The sequence below is a fragment of the Ceratotherium simum genome, chromosome 36, assembly GCF_057802395.1.
Source record: "Ceratotherium simum simum isolate JZ-2026a chromosome 36, ASM5780239v1, whole genome shotgun sequence".
NCBI lineage: Eukaryota > Metazoa > Chordata > Mammalia > Perissodactyla > Rhinocerotidae > Ceratotherium > Ceratotherium simum.
Window position 1 is genome coordinate 2,371,277 of NC_141935.1, and position 21,732 is coordinate 2,393,008.

The window sequence follows — 21,732 nt, forward strand, 5'->3', positions numbered from 1 at the left end:
CTGGTTGGAACTCGCTGTGGTTTCTGAATTTGAAAGTTTATCTTTCATCAATTGCAGAAAAATTTCATCCACTATCTCTTCAAATATATTCTCTCCTCCCCTTATCTCTGTTAATCTGTTTTTGGAATTCCAATTAGGCTATAGGCTTGTCATGTTAACCTTGGTTTTATATATTCCATCTCATCTCTCTGGGCTCCATTCTGGGTAATTTCCTCTTAGTTAACTAACTCCCTCTTCAACTATGTCTAATCTTCTATTTAAATTTTTGATTTTGAAATGACTAAAATTTTTCATTTCTAAAGTTACATTTGATTCTTTTTCTATTATACCCTCCATGATGCCTTATTCTTTCCTATGGCTTTTAGTTCATGTTCTATTTTCAGTCAATTAAACATTCATTTTTGTAGTCTTTTTTAGAATGTTCTACTATCTGAAGTTCTTAGAGTACACCCCCTTGTTTGTTATGTTTACTGACTCATATGTGCTAGATTTCTTCTCCATATGCGTCATCATTTTTGATTGTCAGCACTTTTGCATCTGCAGAGAAAATTCTCCCTCCCCCACTGCTGAAAGGCTTAAGGCTTTGGGTGTGGAAGTGAACTTGCAGAGCAGCTTCATGTTTGCTTCTCTGCCAGGTGCAGAAAGACACCAATGGCCTGGCACTAGTCTTTCTGTAAATTTGTTGCTTTCTCCCTCGTGATTCTTTGCCTCAGAACCACAGTTGGGTGCTCATCCTCCCATATGTTCAGTTAAGGAGGCCTCTTTCCCAGACCTAGAGGAGACTCACAATCAGCCTAACACAATCATGACAGTCTCATTCTTCTTGCCAGATGGTGGTTTAGGTATAGGCACGTGAACCAATCTTAGTCAGTGGGGTCTCCTGGTGAGGGGACCTTCTGGGGGAAGGTTTTCCTTGCAAACAGAAGAGTCCAGAAGACCCTCTCATCTTTGCTGGATATTGTTATGACTGGAATCACTGCTGCCATTATATAGGCATCGTATATAGCTAAGAATGGAAATATCATATATAGTTAAGAATGACAGAATAAAAAAGATGGAAAGCCCCTGCATTATTGATGATGCTGTTGAGCCCCTAAATTAACTAACCCTGGACATGCCCCACCTCCAGACATCTTGCCATGTGAGATAAATCGCTTAAGCTACTTCTAGTTGGTTGTTCTGACACCTAAAAGCAAAGACGTCACTGCTGATACTCTCCCTTTTACTGAGGGCACAACTTTTTATGGCTTTTAACTTTGTGGGTCTAAACAGAGGTCACAGTTTCAACTTTCTATAACAGGCAAAACTAAAGCCTCATCTTGTGTCCAAGCGACTTATAAAACTCCAGCCTAGGCTCAATACTCCACTAAGAGGGCCACCAAAACTTTCAGTCTCCACTTTACTTCTGGCATCTGAGGAGTCCCTTTTCTTTCTTTAAAGCCCAGCTCTGCAGTATAGACTTTTCTAATTATATTTTATGCAAACATGTCTAAGTGTTTTTAACAAGAAAGGTTGTAGTTTTAATCTGCCGTGTAGCCAAAATCACTAATATTTTCTGTCTTGGTAATATACGTATCATAAGGCAGTTTTATAACTTCCATGCATCTTGAAGTATTTTGGTCCATTTACCAATGGTGTGTGTAGGGGTCAGGGATACAAGTGGTGACAGGACCACAACCTGGGAAAGTTTATAACTTTTTTTGTTTTTTGCTTGTTTTTAGTATTTTCATTCTTTTTTTTTTTAAGTTAAAAAAGAAACACTTTCTAATTCATTGTCAGGTAGTTGTAACTGTTCTATCAGTTTGGATATCTCTTCAAGATTTTTTTTTAAAGTTTTTATCTGATTCTGTCCAAAAAGCAAATTGATCACACATTAACATTTTAAACTACTCTTCACTCATGTATTTATTCACACCTTCAATAGCTATTTACTGAATGCTACTTATGTGCCAGACACTGTATTCAGGGGCTAGGGATAATATAGTGTATAAATCCAGAATGGTGCCTGTCTTCGTGGAGCAGGAGAGATGAGACCAAAAAAAAAAGGGTAAAAGACACAAAATGCAATTTATAAGAAAAGCTATAAATAAATAAGAGGTGAGGAAAAAATAATGGGAGCAGGGAGACCTATTTCAGAAAGGATGGCTGTATCGGAAAAGGTACCTCTTTGAAAGGTAACTTTAAGCTGAGACCTAAAGATGAGAAGAAGCTAGCCAACATAAAAACAGAGAAAAGAGCATTCCAGACAGAGAATAAAAAACACAAGCAAAGCCCCTGTAGTGGAAAAACTTGATGTGTTTGAGGAACTGAGAGAACAGTGTGGCTGGGACACGGTGAACCCCAAAAGAGGGGTTACAAGATGAAACTGGAGAGAGAGGCAGGGCCAGACAACATGAGGCTCATGCAGTCAACTTCTGTGTGCCCCTGCTCAATTTAGTCATTTAGGATAATCTTGTCTTCTGTGATTTTGCTTTTCTTTTAAGTTTAAATTCCTTTTCAGCCAATAATGCTGATAACTATTTTAGCCATGTTATTCCTATTTTTCTATGGTAGATTTTTTACACTTCTGGATGTATTATACAGAAAAAAGGCTACTAGGTTAGGATGAGCCAAAGTAAGAGCCAGAAGGAACAAATATATGCTAAATCTGAGAGGCAACGGTGAAGTCATAATGACAGAATAAATAATGAAGCTGGCATTGGTATAATGGAGCAAGAAAAAAATACCCTCAGGTGCAGGTTGAATCAAATGGTTACAAACTTAATCTAAAAACCAAATAGGGTAGATATGGCTGCATAAAAGTGCTGAACATTCCTAATTAAGTGATTTCCTTCTCTTTCTACAGTAGATTCCCAGAGTTCTAAAGTACCTAGCTTAATTCTGCAGCTTAAACTTTTATTTATTAAACATCATCTCTTTGCCAAACACTGCACTAGTCTAGGCACTAGAACTGAAAAAAAGAAAGATGAGCACAGTACCTGTCCTCACATGGATTATTCTAGTTTGTTTAAATGATTAAGTAAAGTAATTACAAACTCTGAAAAGTGCTATGCAGGAAAGAAATAGAGTTTTGTAGCAGAAAATAAGAGTTGACAGGCGCCTATGTTAGATAAGGTTGTGAGGAAAAAGTGCTATCTAAACTGAGAAATGATGGAACAGAAGAAATGCACAAAGTTGGGAGACAAGCTACCAAGAACAAGAGACATCCTGTTCAAAGGCCCCGAGGTAAGCCATACAGCTGGAATGGAGAGAGAGAAGTGAGAAAGAACAGTGGCCATAAGCCCAGGACAGAGAGGCACACAGGCGTCAGACTAGATGGTGCTTTGTAGGTAATGGCAAACTTTGCACTTAAGTGTAAAATGAAGCCACTGAAGAGTTTTAGCAAAGACATACATGATCCAAGTTACCCTGTAAAAAAAGATACTCTGCGAGTTCTGGTTCCGGTAACAGTGGAATAGCATCTATCACACTAAGCTTCCTGACTCTGGACAAACCATAAGGCAACTGTTGAAGGTCCTAGAGAGCAACTAGAAGCAAGTAGAAATGGGAAAGGATTTAACCCCTGAAAGAAAGGAACACACTGAGTGAAATGTATGTTTATTTTTTTATTTTGTTTTTTGTGAGGAAGATCAGCCCTGAGCTAACATCCATGCCAATCCTCCTCTTTTTGCCAAGGAAGACTGGCCCTGAGCTAACATCCGTGCCGATCTTCCTCCACTTTATGTGAGACATCGCCACAGCATGGCCTGACAAGCGGTGCATCGGTGCATGCCCGGGATCCGAACCCGGGCCGCCAACAGCGGAGCGCGCACACTTAACCACTACGCCACGGGGCTGGCCCCGAGATGTATGTTTATACGGCTTTCCCCTCAATCCCACAATGCACAGTGGCTACAACTCAAGCAGAAAACTGTAGGCTTGTTGGCTTGAGGAACAAAGGGAAAAATTTGGGACTGTCTGACTGAAACTTGGGACTGACCCAGAATGGCTGGATGTTGAGGAGGAGTATCCTGGAAAGGAAGGAATCATAAATGGGGGAGACACCAAATCCGCACATAAACTGCCCTCAAACCCTTGGGTGAGCTTTGAACTGTGCATGCAAAGGAAAGACTCCATGGAGCCCAGGGAGAAAACAAGTGCTGGGCGGCTGCAGAAGCTGCCACTGCAGGGGTGACAGTGGCACTCAAGTCCCACCAACGTAGAGGGAGCTTGGTAAACACCTTGAGTTTCCCACAGAAACTTCAGACGGGTCACACATGCTTTAGAAGACTGAATTTAATATGAGTACAGAAAAGTATTCACTGGATTTGTCAAAATGGAAGCCTGTACTGACTAACTCAGGAGCAACTTCAGGGTAGGAATGGGGATGGGGGAGAGCATAGACGGCTAATGAATGAGTAAACAACTCTTTGGAGAGGTTCTGTGTACAGAGAAATGGAGTTGTGCCTGGATGGGGAAGTTTTGTTTACCAGGATGGGAGATACTAGAGAAAGTTCGCATTCTTATGAGAATCATCCAATAGGGAGGGAGAATGAGATGATGCAAGAGTGAGGGAATAACAGTGTGGTCCACAGACCAGCAGCATTAGCATCACCTGGAGCTTCTTGGACATGCAGACTTTCCACCTCTACCCCAGACATATGGAGTCAGATGCTGCATTTTAACAAGTTCCCAGGTGACTGTTATGCACAGTAAAGAGTGAGAAGAACTGAAACAGAAGACCAAAGATCACGAAAAAGGGAAGAAAGAGGAGTTCTAGAGTAACAAGTCGTGGGAGACTGGCCTTTGACAGGAAGGGGGAAGCTTTCTCCACTGTGACAGTCAGAAAGAAAGACAAGGAATGCTGATGCAGAAAGGTTTACAGATTTGGTAGTAAGAAGAGACAATTCCCGCCTGATGACTTCCCACCTCTGGTCTCAAAAAAGGATGAGGCAAGGTCCTCTGCTGACACGTAATAGGGGAAGGGTTACGGGAAGTCTGAGGATTAGAGGAGAAAGGATGAAACAGTCACCTTGAAGTGTGGGAAAACGAACGCCTTAGGGACACACTTGTCAGATTGGCAGTGAGTGCTGAGTGTCCCTTTGAAGTTAGAGCTTACGAATTTAAAGTGAAACTAGATTCCTTGTGTAAATTTCTCCAGCAACATTTACCTCCATAGGTGCACCTTAGAGATAAGGTGGGTAACTGAGCTCAACCAGGGTTCTATCAGATAAGTAACGGAGGGAAAAAGAGGCAGAATAACTGACAGTACTTGCAAGAATCGAAATTCAAGAAGGAAAAATGTGAAGTCAAGTGAGATTGTGAGAATTAACAGGCTCAATGGTTTGGAACTCATGGTGAAGTGGAACATTCTTAACAGTAGAGGATATTAGAGTAAGTGAAGGAATTGTTCAAGAATGGGATGTGAAGGTCACACAGTTTCTGGTGGTGAATATGTCTAGGATGTGACCATGAGTCTCTGTAGCTAAGGAGGAGTGGAGAAAAAGATCGCTAAAGATGAAGAAATAAAGGAACTCCAGGGGCCGAGTATTAAATGGGCCTTCTCGGGCCGGCCCGTGGCTTAGCAGTTAAGTGCACGCGCTCCACTACTGGCGGCCCGGGGTTCAGATCCTGGGCGTGCACCGACACACCGCTTCTCCGGCCATGCTGAGGCTGTGTCCCACGTATAGCAACTAGAAGGATGTGCAACTATAACATACAACTATCTACTGGGGCTTTGGGGAGAAAAAGGGAAAAAAAAAAGGAGGAGGATGGGCAATAGATGTTAGCTCAGAGCCGGTCTTCCTCAGCAAAAAGAGGAGGATTAGCACGGATGTTAGCTCAGGGCTGATCTTCCTCACAAAAAAAAAAAGAAAGAAATAACACAAACCCCCCCCAAAAAATAAATAAAAATAAATAAATAAATGGGCCTTCTACACTGATATTGATATTATGGATAATGATGATGATAAATCTACTAGTCTTTACATTTAGCTTCTTGTTACAAGCTTCATACAAACATTCAAGGAAGGATACCTGAAGATATAACTTTCCTTAGATCTATTCAGATCTTGCTCATGGATAAGGTTTCATTTTCTCTCAGGTGATAGTTGTAAACGAAAGAGAATCAAGAGGAATTAACTACTCAAACTGGCAAAGGGGGTAATAAATTGATAATTTAAGCATCTTCAGAGCACAAATAACTAATCACAGTTTCCATAAAAATTTCTAAGAAGAGGAATCTACAATCAATATAATCTTATGCAACTCAGTCAAGCAAACCTAAGAATCATCTAATAGGAAACATGATAAAATTATTTCATTCTTGTATTCAACAAATACTTACTGAATACCCCCAGTATATAGTGCCCTGCTCTGAGTGCTCTGAATTTTGTAATAATCGGATATGAACTAAATCAATCATCATTAAATGTAATTATAAATACTGCAGAATATATAGAAATCTATTTTCATCATTTTAACAGCATTTAGTCAAAAAGGAATGGGAAATTTTAAGTAACTTACACAACTTTAGCTTTCACTGATTTAAAACAAAAAGAGTAACGGAGTGTGCCTTAGACTGGTCAGGCTGCTCTAACAAAAATATCATAGACTAGGGGGCTTATAAACAGCATAAATTTATTTCTCACTGTTCTGGAGGCTGGGAAGTCCAAGGCATCACCAGATTCAGTGTCTGGTGAGGGCCTCCTTCCTGGCCATCTTCTTGCTGGGACCTCACATGGCAGAAGGGGCAAGGGAGTTCTCTGGGATCTCTTTTATAAAGACATCAATTCCATTCACGGGGGCTCTGCCCTAATGACCTAATCACCTCCCAGAGGCCCCACTGCCTAATAACATCATACTGGGAATTAAGATTTCAACATATGAATTTTGGGAAGACACATTCAATCTACCAATCTATAATTGAGGATTTCACTGTTTCTGGTTATAAGACTCATTTTTACTCATGTGAGTATATACCTACCTTATTTATCCAGTACATGATAGCATCCTCAATATCATAGGGCAGATCTGTGGCTTGAAAAAAAGCTGAATACTGTTGAGCACATGCAATTACTTTCTCTATACTGACCATTTCCACGGTATAAGCCATCATTAGGGTATCTATCATGGCCAAATGAGCACTCTGAAAATACAAAACAAGAAAAAATAGTTAAAATTACACTTAGAAATATTTATATATTTGTTTGCTGTATATATATTTTAAAATATTAATAACATTTCCTAACAAACAGTAGCAGAACTAAAGATTATAGAAGATGAGCATTAATAAGAAAACACAAATGGTACATGCTAAAGATAAGCTAACTGAACCAAACCAATTTATCAAATTCTTACTGAGGATCTATGTTTAAGACCCTCATGGGCCAGCCCCCTTTTTTTAAGTGCGCACGCTCCGCTGCTGGCGGCCCGGGTTCGGATCTGGACACGCACCGACGCACCGCTTCTCCGGCCATGCTGAGGCCGCGACCCACATACAGCAACTAGAAGGATGTGCAACTATGACATACAACTATCTACTGGGGCTTTGGGGAAAAAAAGGAGGAGGATTGGCAATAGACGTTAGCTCAGAGCCGGTCTTTCTCAGGGAAAAAGAGGAGGATTAGCATGGATGTTAGCTCAGCGCTGATCTTCCTCACAAAAAATAAAAAAACAAAAAAAAATAAAAAGACCCTCATTATCCTCTACTCAAAAGATGCTCCTTTTCCTGTTTTTCCTATTTTTGATAATGCCATAATCATTTACTCAGCAATACAATTTACAAACTTCAGAGTCATCTTCAACTACGCTCTTTCCTCATACTTCACATTCACATAGTAGAAATTCATAGATTCTACTTCTAAAATGTCTCTCATATCTACCTTCTTCCTCTTTCTGATTGCCACAGTTCCAGTCAGACCATCAATAACGCTCACACTTGAACAAGGCAAAAAATCTTCTAACTGATTTTCCTGGCTCCAATCCTTTCCTCATAACCTATTCATCCAGCATAAGGACTTCTTACCTTTCCTTTGGCTTTTTTTTGGGGGGCGTTTCGGTTTTTTGTATTTAAATACAAAAGTGTTATATGGTGGTTTTCCAAACATTACAAAATATATAAAGTAGAAAGTAACCCTCTCCCAGCCCTACTCCCCTAGCAATGTCTACAATTTGATATGTATTCTTACAAAAAAAATTAATGCACACCAAACAGGTAGACATTTACATTGCTTCCTATTCTTTAGCATTACAAGCAATGCTACCACACTGTATTTCTCCAAGGATAACTCTTCATTGTGGGGCTACTGGGCCCAAAAGCAACCACATTTTAAGTTTTGATAGATAACCATTAATCTGCTCTCTACAAAGTTTGTAGCAACTTTTACATCCCACCAAGAAACGTTATCAGAGTGCCCATTTTCCTGCATTTTTTGCCAGCATTAGATATCATTCACTTTTTATAATCTCTATCAGTCTGAAAGATTAAAAACCCACATTCTTATTCAACTTTGCATTTCTCTGATTAATAAGGATGAGCATCTTTTTCTATGTCTAGCAACTATTCGTATTTTTTGCTTGGAAAACCGCTTGCTCATATCTATCACCTATTTTTCTCTTTGGGATGTTCATCTTTATTTCTTGATTCATAAAAACTCATTATATATTAGGTACATTAGCTCTGTGTCATTCAGAGAGTAAACACTTCAGAAAGTATTTATTCTTTCCCAATTTGTCTTTGGATTTTCAACTTTATTTAGAGTGTCGTTTGCTGCACACAAGTTCTAAATATTTACTTGGTAAACTTTGTCAATCTCAATGTTCTCCTTTGGAATGTATCCTATGTTTACAAATGGCTTCCCCACCCCAAGAATATATAAATAATGTCCTCTATTTTTTCTATTACTTTAAATCCATCTGAAATTTATTTTTGAAGATGTTATAAACTAGTGACTAGTTATTTTTCAAAATCACAGATTCATATCATTCTCTCAAAGTCTACCTCATTTTCTACATAATAAAGTCTGAACTCCTTAACAGAGGTAAAGCTCTTTATTAGAGGTCCCTACCTATCAGTCTAGTTTTATAATTTACGATTTCCTTCCCCCAATCTATATTCCTTTCAAAACAGCCACAGAAGACTATTTGCTGTTCCCCAAATCTGTCACCAGTTTTCCAGCTTCCATGCCCTTGCCTGTTGTTGCCCTCCTTACAATGTAGACTAAGTCCTGTCCCTGGTCTGACTGTTACTCTCATTGTAAAGGCTTTTCCCAATTCCCTTTCCAATCAAAATGGCTCAAGTCTTCCCAAAGACTGAGTACAGGTTCCTATAGAATATTGCTTATACTTGCATTAAATTCTGATTTAGTTATCTGAAGCAGGGCATAGGCACTGGTATTTTTAAAAAGCTCCCCAGATGATGGTAATGAGCAACCAGGGTTGAGAATCACTGACTTATCTCACTGTAGTACAGTCAACAACACTATTTCTCTAGTTAAGACTCTTAACGGTAAGGACATTATCTTAGTTATTATATTTCCTACACCTAACATGGTACCTGGCAATTAGCAAGGGCTGAAGAAAGGAAAGAAGGCAGGAAAGAAGTCTATTGGTCACTTCACTACAAAGAATGAAGAGCTGGCTTTACAGAGGAAGCTGAGGAAGTGGGTTCTGACTAGGAGGTGCTGGACTAGCCTATCGATAACTGAGAAGTTTCTATAGGAAGGCAGATGCTTTGGCTGAGGCAGAATGCTTAATAATGGCAATCATAAAACCAATGGTGATTCCTACTCATTAAGTCTAACTTTATGTGCCAAATACTATGCTAAGTACTTTATTAATATATTAACTCTTTCATTTCAAATCTTTTCTGAAATAGGCTGGAGAAAATATACTTTCTATAACCCTCACAACTCTGAAGGAAGTATCATTTACGTTTTATATGTGAGGAAGCTGCAGTTCAAACAATTAATTAGTTTGTCCAACCCAATGTGCTCTATCTACTGTATCATGCAGTTGGCAGAAATTAAGTCATTTAGTTAGGCAAGAAATATGTTTTGGAAATGATAAATAGACGTCATATGCAAGAAAGAAAAATAAGCATCAATAATTATTTCAAATTCAAATCATATTTTCATATTCTACTTCATCCATTAAGTCTTTCCAGACTGCTACTGCCCAGACATCCAAGCTCCTCCTTCAGACCCACAGTGGCACACCACATCAGTTCCAGCACGCCTTTCACTCAAGTCACTCACCTGTAGTGTCCTCTCTAGTAAACCCTAACCCTAGAGAGCAGGGATCCCGTCTTTTTCATCTTTGGTCCTAGCACAATGTTTTAAGGATGAAAGCTTTTAGTAATTCGTATTTCATAGCATTAAAAAGCATAACTCTTTTGAACAAAAACGTGGGAAAACATTTCAAGAGCTGTAAAGCCACTCATGTACTCTTCATCAAAACCCTTTCTCTTGGGGCCGGCCCTGTGGCTTAGTGGTTCAGTGTGTGTGCTCCGCCACTGGTAGCCCGGGTTCGGATCCCGGGCGCGCACCGATGCACCACTTCTCCGGCCATGCTGAGGCCGCACCCCACATACAGCAACTAGGAGGATGTGCAGCTATGACATACAACTATCTACTGGGGCTTTGGGGGAAAAAATAAATAAATAAAATTTTTAAAAAACCCTTTCTCTTGGCAACTTATTTTATAGATATAATTTGAGAGAGGAAAAAAGGGCTATATGAATGAAACTAACCATTAGAGTATTATATATTACAACAAGAAAGAAAACAATGTTATAACTATAATGAGCAATGTACAATATCCTAAACTATTTAACAACAGGGGAAAATGTGCATGATACAATACTGAGTGGAAAAAAACACCACCATACTATAATAATGTTCAAAATATATATGTACACACGTATATACATACATCTTGAACATATAAATATAATGTATAAAAAACAGGAAGGGAAAAGGAACGAATGAAAGTAAAACTCACTTCGAAACTACCTGTTACAGTATGCAAAAATACATATAAAATTTATAGTTTACTTCAAAAATTAGGATAGTAAACACTAAGTATAATTAGTAATACATTTTCAGAACAAAGCTCATTTCACTAATTACTTAACTTCCTAAATCAAAAAACAGATTTTAAAAAATCCCACTATTGCACTTATAGTTATTTCCATATGATATTCACCCACTTTTAAACTAAGAACCTTCAAATTTTAGTATGATCTTTTTACCCTTTAACTTTACAATATGAGGTAGTGGTAAATTAAAAATTATGTATAACAGAAAGTATATACATAATGAATCTAGAAAATCAACAGTAAAAAACTCTAAGCTACAATCAGTCAATATGGAGTGATTTGTGTCTCTAAATAAAATACACATATTTAATTTCTTACCCAAAGCATTAATGTCAGAATAACAACAACAATAGCTAACACTGAGTGTTACGTGCCATGCAATGTTTTCAGCTTTTGTAGTAAACTCATTTAATACAACAACTCTGTAAGAGGCACTATTATCCCTACTTTACAGATGAGAAAACTGTGTAATCTGTTCAAGGTTACACAGCAAGGAGGTAGGAATGTAGGGATGCAAACCTAGAAGTCCGGCCTTAGAGCCCATACCATCCAACACCAAGCCTGCAGAATTATCCCACACTCTACACTTTGACTCGGCATTTTGCAGTAGGAGGCAACAGCAGCAGCGATAGAAGCAACAGTTGTACACTGAGACCACCAGGGGGCAGAGCAGAATGTGATGTCTAAGAGTAGCGGTATAAATACTAGTCATGGAAAAAAAACCAGGAGAGCTTCCTGGCATTTCAATGAAAAAAGAAAGAATGTGGAGTTGCAAGGAATTTGCTAAGTGAGAGCTTCAAGTATCATGCAAAGCTCAATATTAGGTTCTATATCTGTGTTACAAGCGTTATGTTTTTGTTATCTCCAATCAGTGGAGTCTAGAGAAAAATAAGTTACATTTATGTATTAGAAATGAAAGTTAAAGCTATTAAATCAAAGAAAAGCGTGTAAGTGTTATAGGCAAGAAGTTTATTAGCCTCATAAGTTAATAAGATACAAGTTCTAGTATTGTATGGCTTTTATTATTCTTGTATCAGATTTATAACACAGAACTAAGAAAAAATTTCCTAAAATGGACTCAGGTCTTGGCCTACAGTGGTACAGTGGCTACAGCTACAATGTCCAAGTACTCCTAGAGGGAGACAGGAAGGAACAAAGGCTTAACCATCAACCACAAACATTAAGTATTTGAATTATTCTGCTAAAATGGTAAAACCAGCATATACATATCAGACCATAGTTTGTCAGTTAATTCCAATTTAGAAATAATCTTGGACATATCATTTATTTATATAAATAGGTTTACTGTAAGTTTCACTGGTCTTCAATTTACATGAAGATAAATGTAAACCAGCACTTATAAGCCTACTGAGATACCACTACACACCCAAAAGAAGGCTATAATTAAAGAGTCAGATAACAACAACTGTTGGCAAGGGTGTGGAGAAGACGGAACCCTCATATACTGCTGGTGGGAATGTAAAATGGTGCAACCGCTGTGGAAAACAGTTTGGCAGTTCCTCAAAAAGTAAAACAAAGAGTTACCATTTGACCTAGCAATTCCATTTTTAGGTATATAAGCAAGAGAAATGAAGACTTACGTCCACACAAAATTTGTACACGAGAATTCAGAGTAGCATTATTCATGATAGCCAAAAAGGTGGTAACAACCCAAATATCCATCAATTGCTGAATAGATAAAGCAAAGTGTGATACATCCATACAATGGAATACAATTTGGCAATAAAACAGAATAAAGACTGATAGATGCTACAAGCCAGATGAACCTTGAAAACAATATGCTAAGTAAAAGATGCCAGTCACACACACACAAATAAATACATACTGTATTAATCCATTTATATAAAATATCCAGGATGGGCAAATACAGAGATAGAACATAGATTAGTGGTTGTTTAGGGTTGGGGCGGGAGGTGAGGAGATAGGGAGGGTGACAGTAAGGGTTGTGGGGGTATTTTTTGAGGTGATAAAAATTTCCTAAAATTGAGTGTGGTGATGTTTGCACAACTCTGAATATACTAAAAACCATTGCGTTGTACACTTCAAATGGGTGAATTGTATGGTATGTCAATTATATCTCAAGCTATTACCAAAAGAAAAAAAATCAGATTAATTTATGATGCTCTCCTCCCACTTTTCCAGTGTAAATACCTCATAAATCATCATTTACGGCTCTAAGTAAGGTAGTTAGCCATTATCCATTTGTTTGCAAAGTATCTTTATAAGTACTTCAAGTTAGAGGGTCATTTATTTTTCTCGACAGTGGGGTATTTTAGATATTATTTAAAAATAAATGAACATTTTCTTATTTCCGTAAGTATGCATTTATGCATACATTTAAGCAGGAAACATCTATATATAGATTGATGATAAAAAGAAAAATAAATAAATATGCTAAATTAGTTCTATTTTCCTCCCACAGATTTTTATTTTCAATTTCTTAAGGCTCCAACTAATCTGGATAAAAGGTATATAGTTTATTTTTAAAGATCATCATTTATGATCTTTCTTAGATATCTCAATTATTTTAGTGGCTAGAATCTTAGATAGATTTCTACAGTTGGTATGAGAATAGACATTTTCCAGAAAAAAAATTTCTGTTTCCAATCATAATTTCCATCTTCTTATATGACAAGGAAATCTTAGCGTATTAAAAAATCCAGCCTATCAAAAGTGGGTTGGTCCAAGAAGCAAAAAGCACTGGCATTAAAAACAAAGTCAGAAATACACCCTGACCAGCAAAGATTCTAGGTGTAGCCTACAGGAGGATTACAGCATTGTTGTTGCAGACATACTGCTATTGTATCCAAGCTGTATTAAATCATGGTCAGAAACAAAGAGGACTGCTGCTGCTCTGCTATACCCAGATGGAATGGTACAACTGGCAGCACTCACAAGGGAGGTGATGTCCACGAGATTCAAAATACCTCTCTTAGGAGATTCAAAATCTTAATACGACATTTGCTTGTGACTACACAAAACTGATACCTCTATTTTATTTGGACCTCCCTAGTTAGACACATGAAGGAAGTACAGAGAGAAAATAAAAAAGTATTACCAGCATGTAACTTATTACTAGCATGATACTTATTTAGCTACCATTTAACTCTGCCTAAATTTAACAAATATAACACATAATGAAGCAGTTGCGAGTTCTCTTTAATCTGTTTCTATAAGGGTAGTGGGAGCATCTGGTTTACATTCTGTCATTTGGTGAATCTGATAATCACACCACCCAATGGAGAACTGTTTTCAAGATAATGTTGAACCAAACTGACATTAAGCTTTATTGCAAATGGAATACACACAAGAAACAGTACAGCCCAAATGTCTATTAAAATGCAAGTCCCAGGCCAATGAAAGATATTATGGCTCCTGAGCAGTTCCATTCACTTCATCTGGACTATATTTAACCTCAAACAGCAAGTTAAGTATGTTTAAATGAGGCTCTAACTGGGTGGACACATACAGGAACTACATACTAGTAGCCAAATAAATATGGTAAACAAAGGAAATAGTTTACAGCAGTGGGTCTAAATCCGGCAGAGCATCAAGAAATCACAAATTCCCTGGCTCCAAACCTTAGAGACTGTGATTCATTAGATCCCTAGAGATAGGCCCACGAACAGCATCCTAACAGGAATCTTACCTCCAACAGGAATCTCACCTCCAACAGTCGCTCACGGCCACAAGAGATTAACCTTTCTACAGCGCATCTCCAATCACATCATTCTACAATCAAAAGCCTTCAGTGACTTCCCAGGGCCTACCAAACAAGTCCAAAATTACTTGAATAATTAAGTTCTTCATGATCTCAAAATAGTCACTCCTTTCAGGTCTCATCTTCTACTTCTCTATGCAAACTCTATGGTCTAGCAGCATAGATTAAGAGCAAGGACTATTTAAGCAGAGTGCCTGGGTTCAACCTTGACTCTACCACATACTAGGTGATCTTGGGCAAAGTCCTCAATTTCTCTGTGCTTCAATATCCTCATCTGTAAAATGGGGTGACAGTAATGGTACAAGGCAATTCATGCCTAAAAATAACATGGTTTATGTCAAGAATAGGGTTGGGGTGGACCACTCAAAAGCTAAACATTTTGTAACCTGGGCTGCCAAGACAGAGCTCAACCTGGCTGGAAGTTCCCACAGTATATATTGAAAAATGTACAAAAACAAGTGTGGAAATGCTGCTGGTACTCTAATTAGACCATGGCTGGTGGATGCTCAGATAACGCAGATGGATGTGGATCTCAGCCAGGAGAGTCGTATTAAGGTGGGCATAGGAGGCAATGTAACTGTCCCTAGCCAAGAGCTGCATTAGGCTGGGGAAGCACCCCTCTGGGAAGGAGTGCTGGGGGCAGACGCTCATTTTAACATTTAAATATGGATGGATCCTGTGGTGTCAGTTTTGAATTAGAGGTTACCAGTAAAAACTACTCATGATTATATACTTACACTTTTCCTAGCCCTATCTTGAAGAAAGGGCCTAGAAGCAGTCACACCAAAGTGGCAGTAAATACATCTGTGCCTAGATCTTGGTTTCTAAACAACACTTTCCCATTAAAATAAACCCAAGGCTCTTTGGAAAATGGCTGATTCCAAGACAGAGACCGGAAAAGTACAAAGGGAGCTTGGAATAGATGGTTGTGTCAGAAAGAAAAAAGTATTCAAAGACTGACAGGGAGATGCTAAAAGGATACAGGAGCCAGCCTGAAGGGGACTCCCACTGGCCAAGTATGGGCCGGCATAAGTATAAAAAAGATTAATAAGAGTGACGTCAGCATCACGACGGAGTGAGCTTTCCTGTAAAGTCTTCCCCCGATAAGATACAACAAAACGGTCAGGCACAGACCAACAACGGACTCCTACACAGCAAAAAGGAAGATCGGAAAGATCCACACTGCCACATCTGAGAGAGGACATGCTGGGCCCCCAGAGGAAGTGGGGAGAGTTAAGGAGAAATCCTGTCCCTCCCCATCAGATCAGTGATCCGGGACCGCACGGCTCCCAGTGAGGGGGGAGGGGCGGCCCTCTGCAGGGAAACCGTAGCTCTTCAGGCTCTTTCAGCCAGTGGGAAACTCCCACACAGAGGACTCAGCACTGCTGCAGGGGTGCCATCAACATCTGAGCACCCCAGGAGAACGGATAGTGAGGGGCAAGTGAGAAACCCCCCACTCCAGGGACCCAGCGGGCAAAAGAGAGAGCCCCCCCACCGCCATGCCCGACACTGCAGCTCAGCCAACCAGACCAGACCAATCGCAGGGAGGAGCTGGGGCAGAGCACAGGGGGCTCAGATTACACAGCCCTTAACCCCCACACAGTGGCGGCAGGTGGAAACTACAACCAGATATCTCCAGGATGAGGAAAAACAAAGCGAATACAGGAACCACAATGCAAAGGTACATGAAATCACCAGACCAGAAGGAAAATGACAAGCACCCAGAAACCAACACTGAAGGCACAGAAATCCATAAGTTATGTAAACGACAGAGATTTCAAAATAGCTATCATAAAAAAACTCAATGAAATACAAGATAACACAGACAAACAATTCAACGAGATAAGGAGTTTCTTCACAAAAGAGATGGAAATCATAAAGAAAAACCAATCAGTACTGAGGGAGATGAAGAACACAATGGAGGAGATAAAGGAGAATCTGGAATCTTTAAGGAACAGAGCTGACAATATGGAGGAAAGAATTAGCATTATAGAGGATAAGAATACAGATATGCTCCAGATGGAGGAGGAGAGAGAACTAAGACTAAAAAGAAATGAAGAAAGTCTCTGAGAAATATCCCACTCTACTAGAAAATGTAACATAAGAATTATAGGTATTCCGGAGGGAGAAGAGAGGGAAAGAGGAACAGAGAGCCTAGTCAAGGAAATAATAGCTGTGAACCTCCCAAATCTGGGGAAGGAGCAGGAAATACCAGTAAGTGAAGCCAATAGGTCACCTAACTACATCAACAAGCAAAGGCCCACTCCACAGCATATAGTGGTAAGGCTGGCTAAAGTCAACGACAAACAATATTAAGGGCAGCTAGACAAAAACAAAAAATAATATACAAAAGAACTCCCATCAGGCTCTCAGCGGATCTCTCAACAGAAACTTTACAGGCTAGGAAAGAGTGGAACGATATATTGAAAATACTGAAAGGCAAAAACTTTCAGCCAAGAATACTCTATCTAGCAAAAATATCCTTCAAATATGATGGAGAAATAGTAACTTCCCCAGATAAACAAAAGCTAAGGGAGTCCATGACCACGAGACCCCCACTATGAGAAATACTCAAGAAGGCCCTCAGGCATGAAAAAAAGAAGAGACAGGGAATACGAAGCTTGGAGCAAGGAGAAAAATAGGTAGACAAAATCAGAAAAATAGTAGATCTTTACCAGAATAGGTTAGCAACCTCTTAAATACCAAAATCAAAGATCAAAGGAAGGAAATCACCAAAAGTAAATATAACCTCATCACTGTAAACATACACCCACAACACAAGATAGAATAAGTTGTAACAAAAATGACTTAGAAGGGAAAGGGAAAGAGATTGAATTGTCTTAGTATAAGGAAATAAGAGGCCATCATAAAATCGACTATCTCATACACAGGATTTTTTATACAAACCTCAAGGTAACCATTAAACAAATAATCAAAACAAAATCACATATGATAAACAAAGAGAAAACTAGAAGAGTCATAAGACAGAGTAACCAAACTGAATTGGCAGTCTGAAACACATGGGACAAGAAACAAAGGAAATGCAACAGAACCAGAAAATAAGTGACAAAACAGCAACATTAAGCCCTCATATATCAATAATTACCCTAAGTGTAAATGGATTGAACTCTCCAATCAAAAGATACAGAGTGGCAGGATGGGATTAAAAAGCAAGACCCAACAACATGCTGCCTCCAGGAAACACATCTCAGCTCTAAAGACAAGCACAGGCTCAGAGTGAAAGGATGGATGACGATACTCCAAGCTAATGGCAAACAAAAGAAAGCAGGTGTTGCCATAGTCATATCAGACAAAGCAGACTTCAAGATAAAACAGGTTAAGGGAAACAAAGAAGGGAAAAATATAATGATAAAAGGGACACTCCAAGAAGACACATCCATTATAAATATATATGCACCCAACATAGGAGCACCAAAGTACATAAAGCAACTATTAACAAACCTAAAAGGAGATATTAACAACAACACAATAATAGTAAGGGATCTTAATACCCAACTTACACCAATAGATAGATCATCCAGACAAAAAGTCAATAAAGTAACAGTGGACTTAATGAAACAGAGGACCAGATGGACCTAGTAGACATATACAAAGCACTCCATCCAAAAACAGGTGACTACACACTCTTCTCAAGCACGCATGGAACATTCTCAAGGACAGACCATATGTTGGGAAACAAAGCACGCCTCAATAAATTTAAGAGGACTGAAATCATAACAAGCATCTTTTCAGACCATAATGCTATGAAACTGGAAATCAACTTTGAGGAAAAAACCAGGAAAGTGACAAAGATGTGGAGATTAAACAACAGGCTACTGAACAACCAATGGATCATTGATGAAATTAAAGGAGAAATCGAAAAATATCTGGAAACAAATGAAAATGAAAATATGCCATATCAAATCATATGGGATGCAGCAAAAGCAGTCCTGAGAAGGAAACTCATAGCGGTACAAGCCCACCTTAACAAACAAGAAAAATCCCGAATAACCAACCTTAAATTACACCTAACAGAACTAGGAAAAGAAAAACAAAGCCCAAAGTCAGCAGAAGGAGAGAAATAATAAAAATCAGAGCAGAAATAAATGCAATTGAGACCAAAAAAACAGCAGAAAGGATTAATGAAACAAAGAGTTGGTTCTTTGAGAAGATAAACAAAACTGACGAACACTTAGCCAGACTTACTAAGAAAAAAAGAGAAAAGGCTCAAATAAAATTAGAAATGAAAGAGGGAAATTACAATGGATACCATGGAAATACAAAGGATTATAAGAGAGTACTAGGAGAAATTATATGCAAACAAATTGGACAATCTAGAAGAAATGGATAAATTCCTAGACTCATACAACCTCCCAAAACTGAACCAAGAAGAAATGGAGAATCTGAATAGACCAATCACAAGTAAAGAGATTGAAATAGTAATCAAAAACCTCCCAAAAAATGAAAGTCCAGGACCAGATGGCTTCTCCAGTGAATTTTACCAAACATTCAAAGAAGATTTAATACCCATCCTTCTCAAACTATTCCAAAAAATAGAGGAAGATGGAATACTTCCTAACTCATTCTACGAGGCCAACATCACCCTGATACCAAAGCCAGACAAAGACAATACAAAGAAGGAAAATTATAGGCCAATATCGCTGATGAACATAGATGCAAAAATCCTCAAGAAAATATTGGCAAACCGAATACAGCAATACATTAAAAAGATCATACACTATGATCAAGTGGGATTTATACCAGGGACGCAGGGATGGTTCAACATCCGCAAATCAATGAACGTGATACACCACATCAACAAAACAAAGAATAAAAACCACATGGTCATCTCAGTAGATGCAGAGACGGCATTTGACAAGATACAACATCCATTTATGATAAAAACTCTTAACAAAATGGGTATAGAAGGAAAGTACCTCAACATAATAAAGGCTATTTATGACAAACCCACAGCCAACATCATACTCAACAGGGAAATGCTGAAAGCCATTCCTCTGAGAACAGGAACGAGACAAGGCTACCCACTCTCACCACTCTTATTCAACGTAGTACTGGAGGTTTTGGCCAGAGCAATTAGGCAAGAAAAAGGAATAAAAGGGGGCCGGCCCCATGGCTTAGCGGTTAAGTGCGCACGCTCTGCTGCTGGCGGCCCGGGTTCGGATCCTGGGCACACACCGATGCACTGCTTCTCCGGCCATGCTGAGGCCGAGTCCCACATACAGCAAGTAGAAAGATGTGCAACTACGACATACAACTACCTACTGGGGCTTTGGGGGAAAAAAAAAGGAGGAGGATTGGCAACAGATGTTAGCTCAGAGCCGGTCTTCCTCAGCAAAAAGAGGAGGATTAGCATGGATGTTAGCTCAGGGCTGATCTTCCTCAAAAAAAAAAAAAAAAAAGGAATAAAAGGACTACAAATAGGCAACGAAGGAGTGAAACTCTCACTATTTGCAGACGACATGATTTTATACACAGAAAACCCTAAAGAATCCATCAGAAAACTATTAGAAATAATCAACAATTACAGCAAAGTCACAGGGTACAAAATCAACCTATAAAAATCAGTTGCATTTCTGTATGCTAACAACAAACTAACAGAAAGAGAGCTCAAAAAGATAATACCATTTACAATTGCATCAAAAAGAATAAAATATCTAGGAATAAATCTTACCAAGGAGGTGAAAGACCTATACAATGAAAACTACAAGACATTATCGAAAGAAATCGATGATGACATAAAGAAATGGAAAGACATCCCATGCACAGGGATTGGAAGAATAAACACAGTTAAAATGTCTATATTACCTAAAGCAATCTACAGATTCAATGCAATCCCCATCAGAATCCCAAGGACATTCTTCACGGAAATAGAAAAAAGAATACTAAAAGTCATATGGGGCAACAAAAGACCCCAAATAGCTAAAGCAATCCTAAGAAAAAAGAACAAAGCTGGAGGCATCACAATCCCTGACTTCAAAACATACTGCAAAGCAATAGTAATCAAAACAGCATGGTACTGGTACAAAAACAGACCACACAGATCAATGGAACAGAATTGAAAGCCCAGAAATAAAACCACACATATACGGACAGCTAATTTTCGACAAAGGAGCTAAGAACATACAGTGGAGAAAGGAAAGTCTCTTCAATAAATGGTGTTGGGAAAACTGGACAGCCACATGCAAAAGAATGAAAGTGGACCATCTGCTATCGCCATTCACAAAAACTAACTCAAAATGGTTCAAAGACCTGAAGGTGAGACCTGAAACTATAAAACTCGCAGAAGAAAATATAGGCAACACACTATATGACATTGGTCATAAAGGAATCTTTTCGGATGCCACGCCTACCCAGACTAGGGAAACTAAAGAAAAAATAAGCAAGTGGGACTTTATCAGATTAAAGAGCTTCTACAAGACAAATGAAACCAGAATCAAAATGAACAGACAACCCACCAGCTGGGAGAAAATATTTGCAAAACATAACTGACAAGGGGTTAATCTCCATAATATATAAAGAACTCACACAACTGAACAACAAAAAAACAAACAACCCGGTCAAAAAATGGGCGAGGAAATGAACAGACACTTCTCCAAAGAAGATATACAGATGGCCAACAGGCACATGAAAAGATGTTCAACATCACTAATCATCAGGGAAATGCAAATCAAAACAACACTAAGATATCACCTCACGCCCGTTAGAATGGCTATAATCACCAAGACAAAAAGCAACAAATGTTGGAGAGGACGTGGAGAAACAGGAACCCTCATACACAGCTGGTGGGACTACAAACTGGTGCAGCCTCTATGAAAAACGGTATGGAGATTTCTCAAAAAATTAAAAATAGAAATACCCCATGATTCAGCTATCCCACTACTGGGAATCTATC

At 38.8% G+C, this 21,732-nt stretch overlaps 1 protein-coding gene across 4 annotated transcripts in view; it reads right to left on the bottom strand.

Moving 5' to 3' along the window:
• The window catches only part of CAMSAP2 (calmodulin regulated spectrin associated protein family member 2), a 116,618-nt gene that overhangs the window by 37,072 nt on the left and 57,814 nt on the right, over window positions 1–21,732 (bottom strand). For all 4 annotated transcript variants that reach the window (XM_087424316.1, XM_004438972.3, XM_014794122.2 and 1 more), the window contains one exon: window positions 6,965–7,126. In XM_087424316.1, the coding sequence (XP_087280442.1) occupies window positions 6,965–7,126 (162 nt within the window). The remainder of the gene's footprint in view (window positions 1–6,964; window positions 7,127–21,732) is intronic.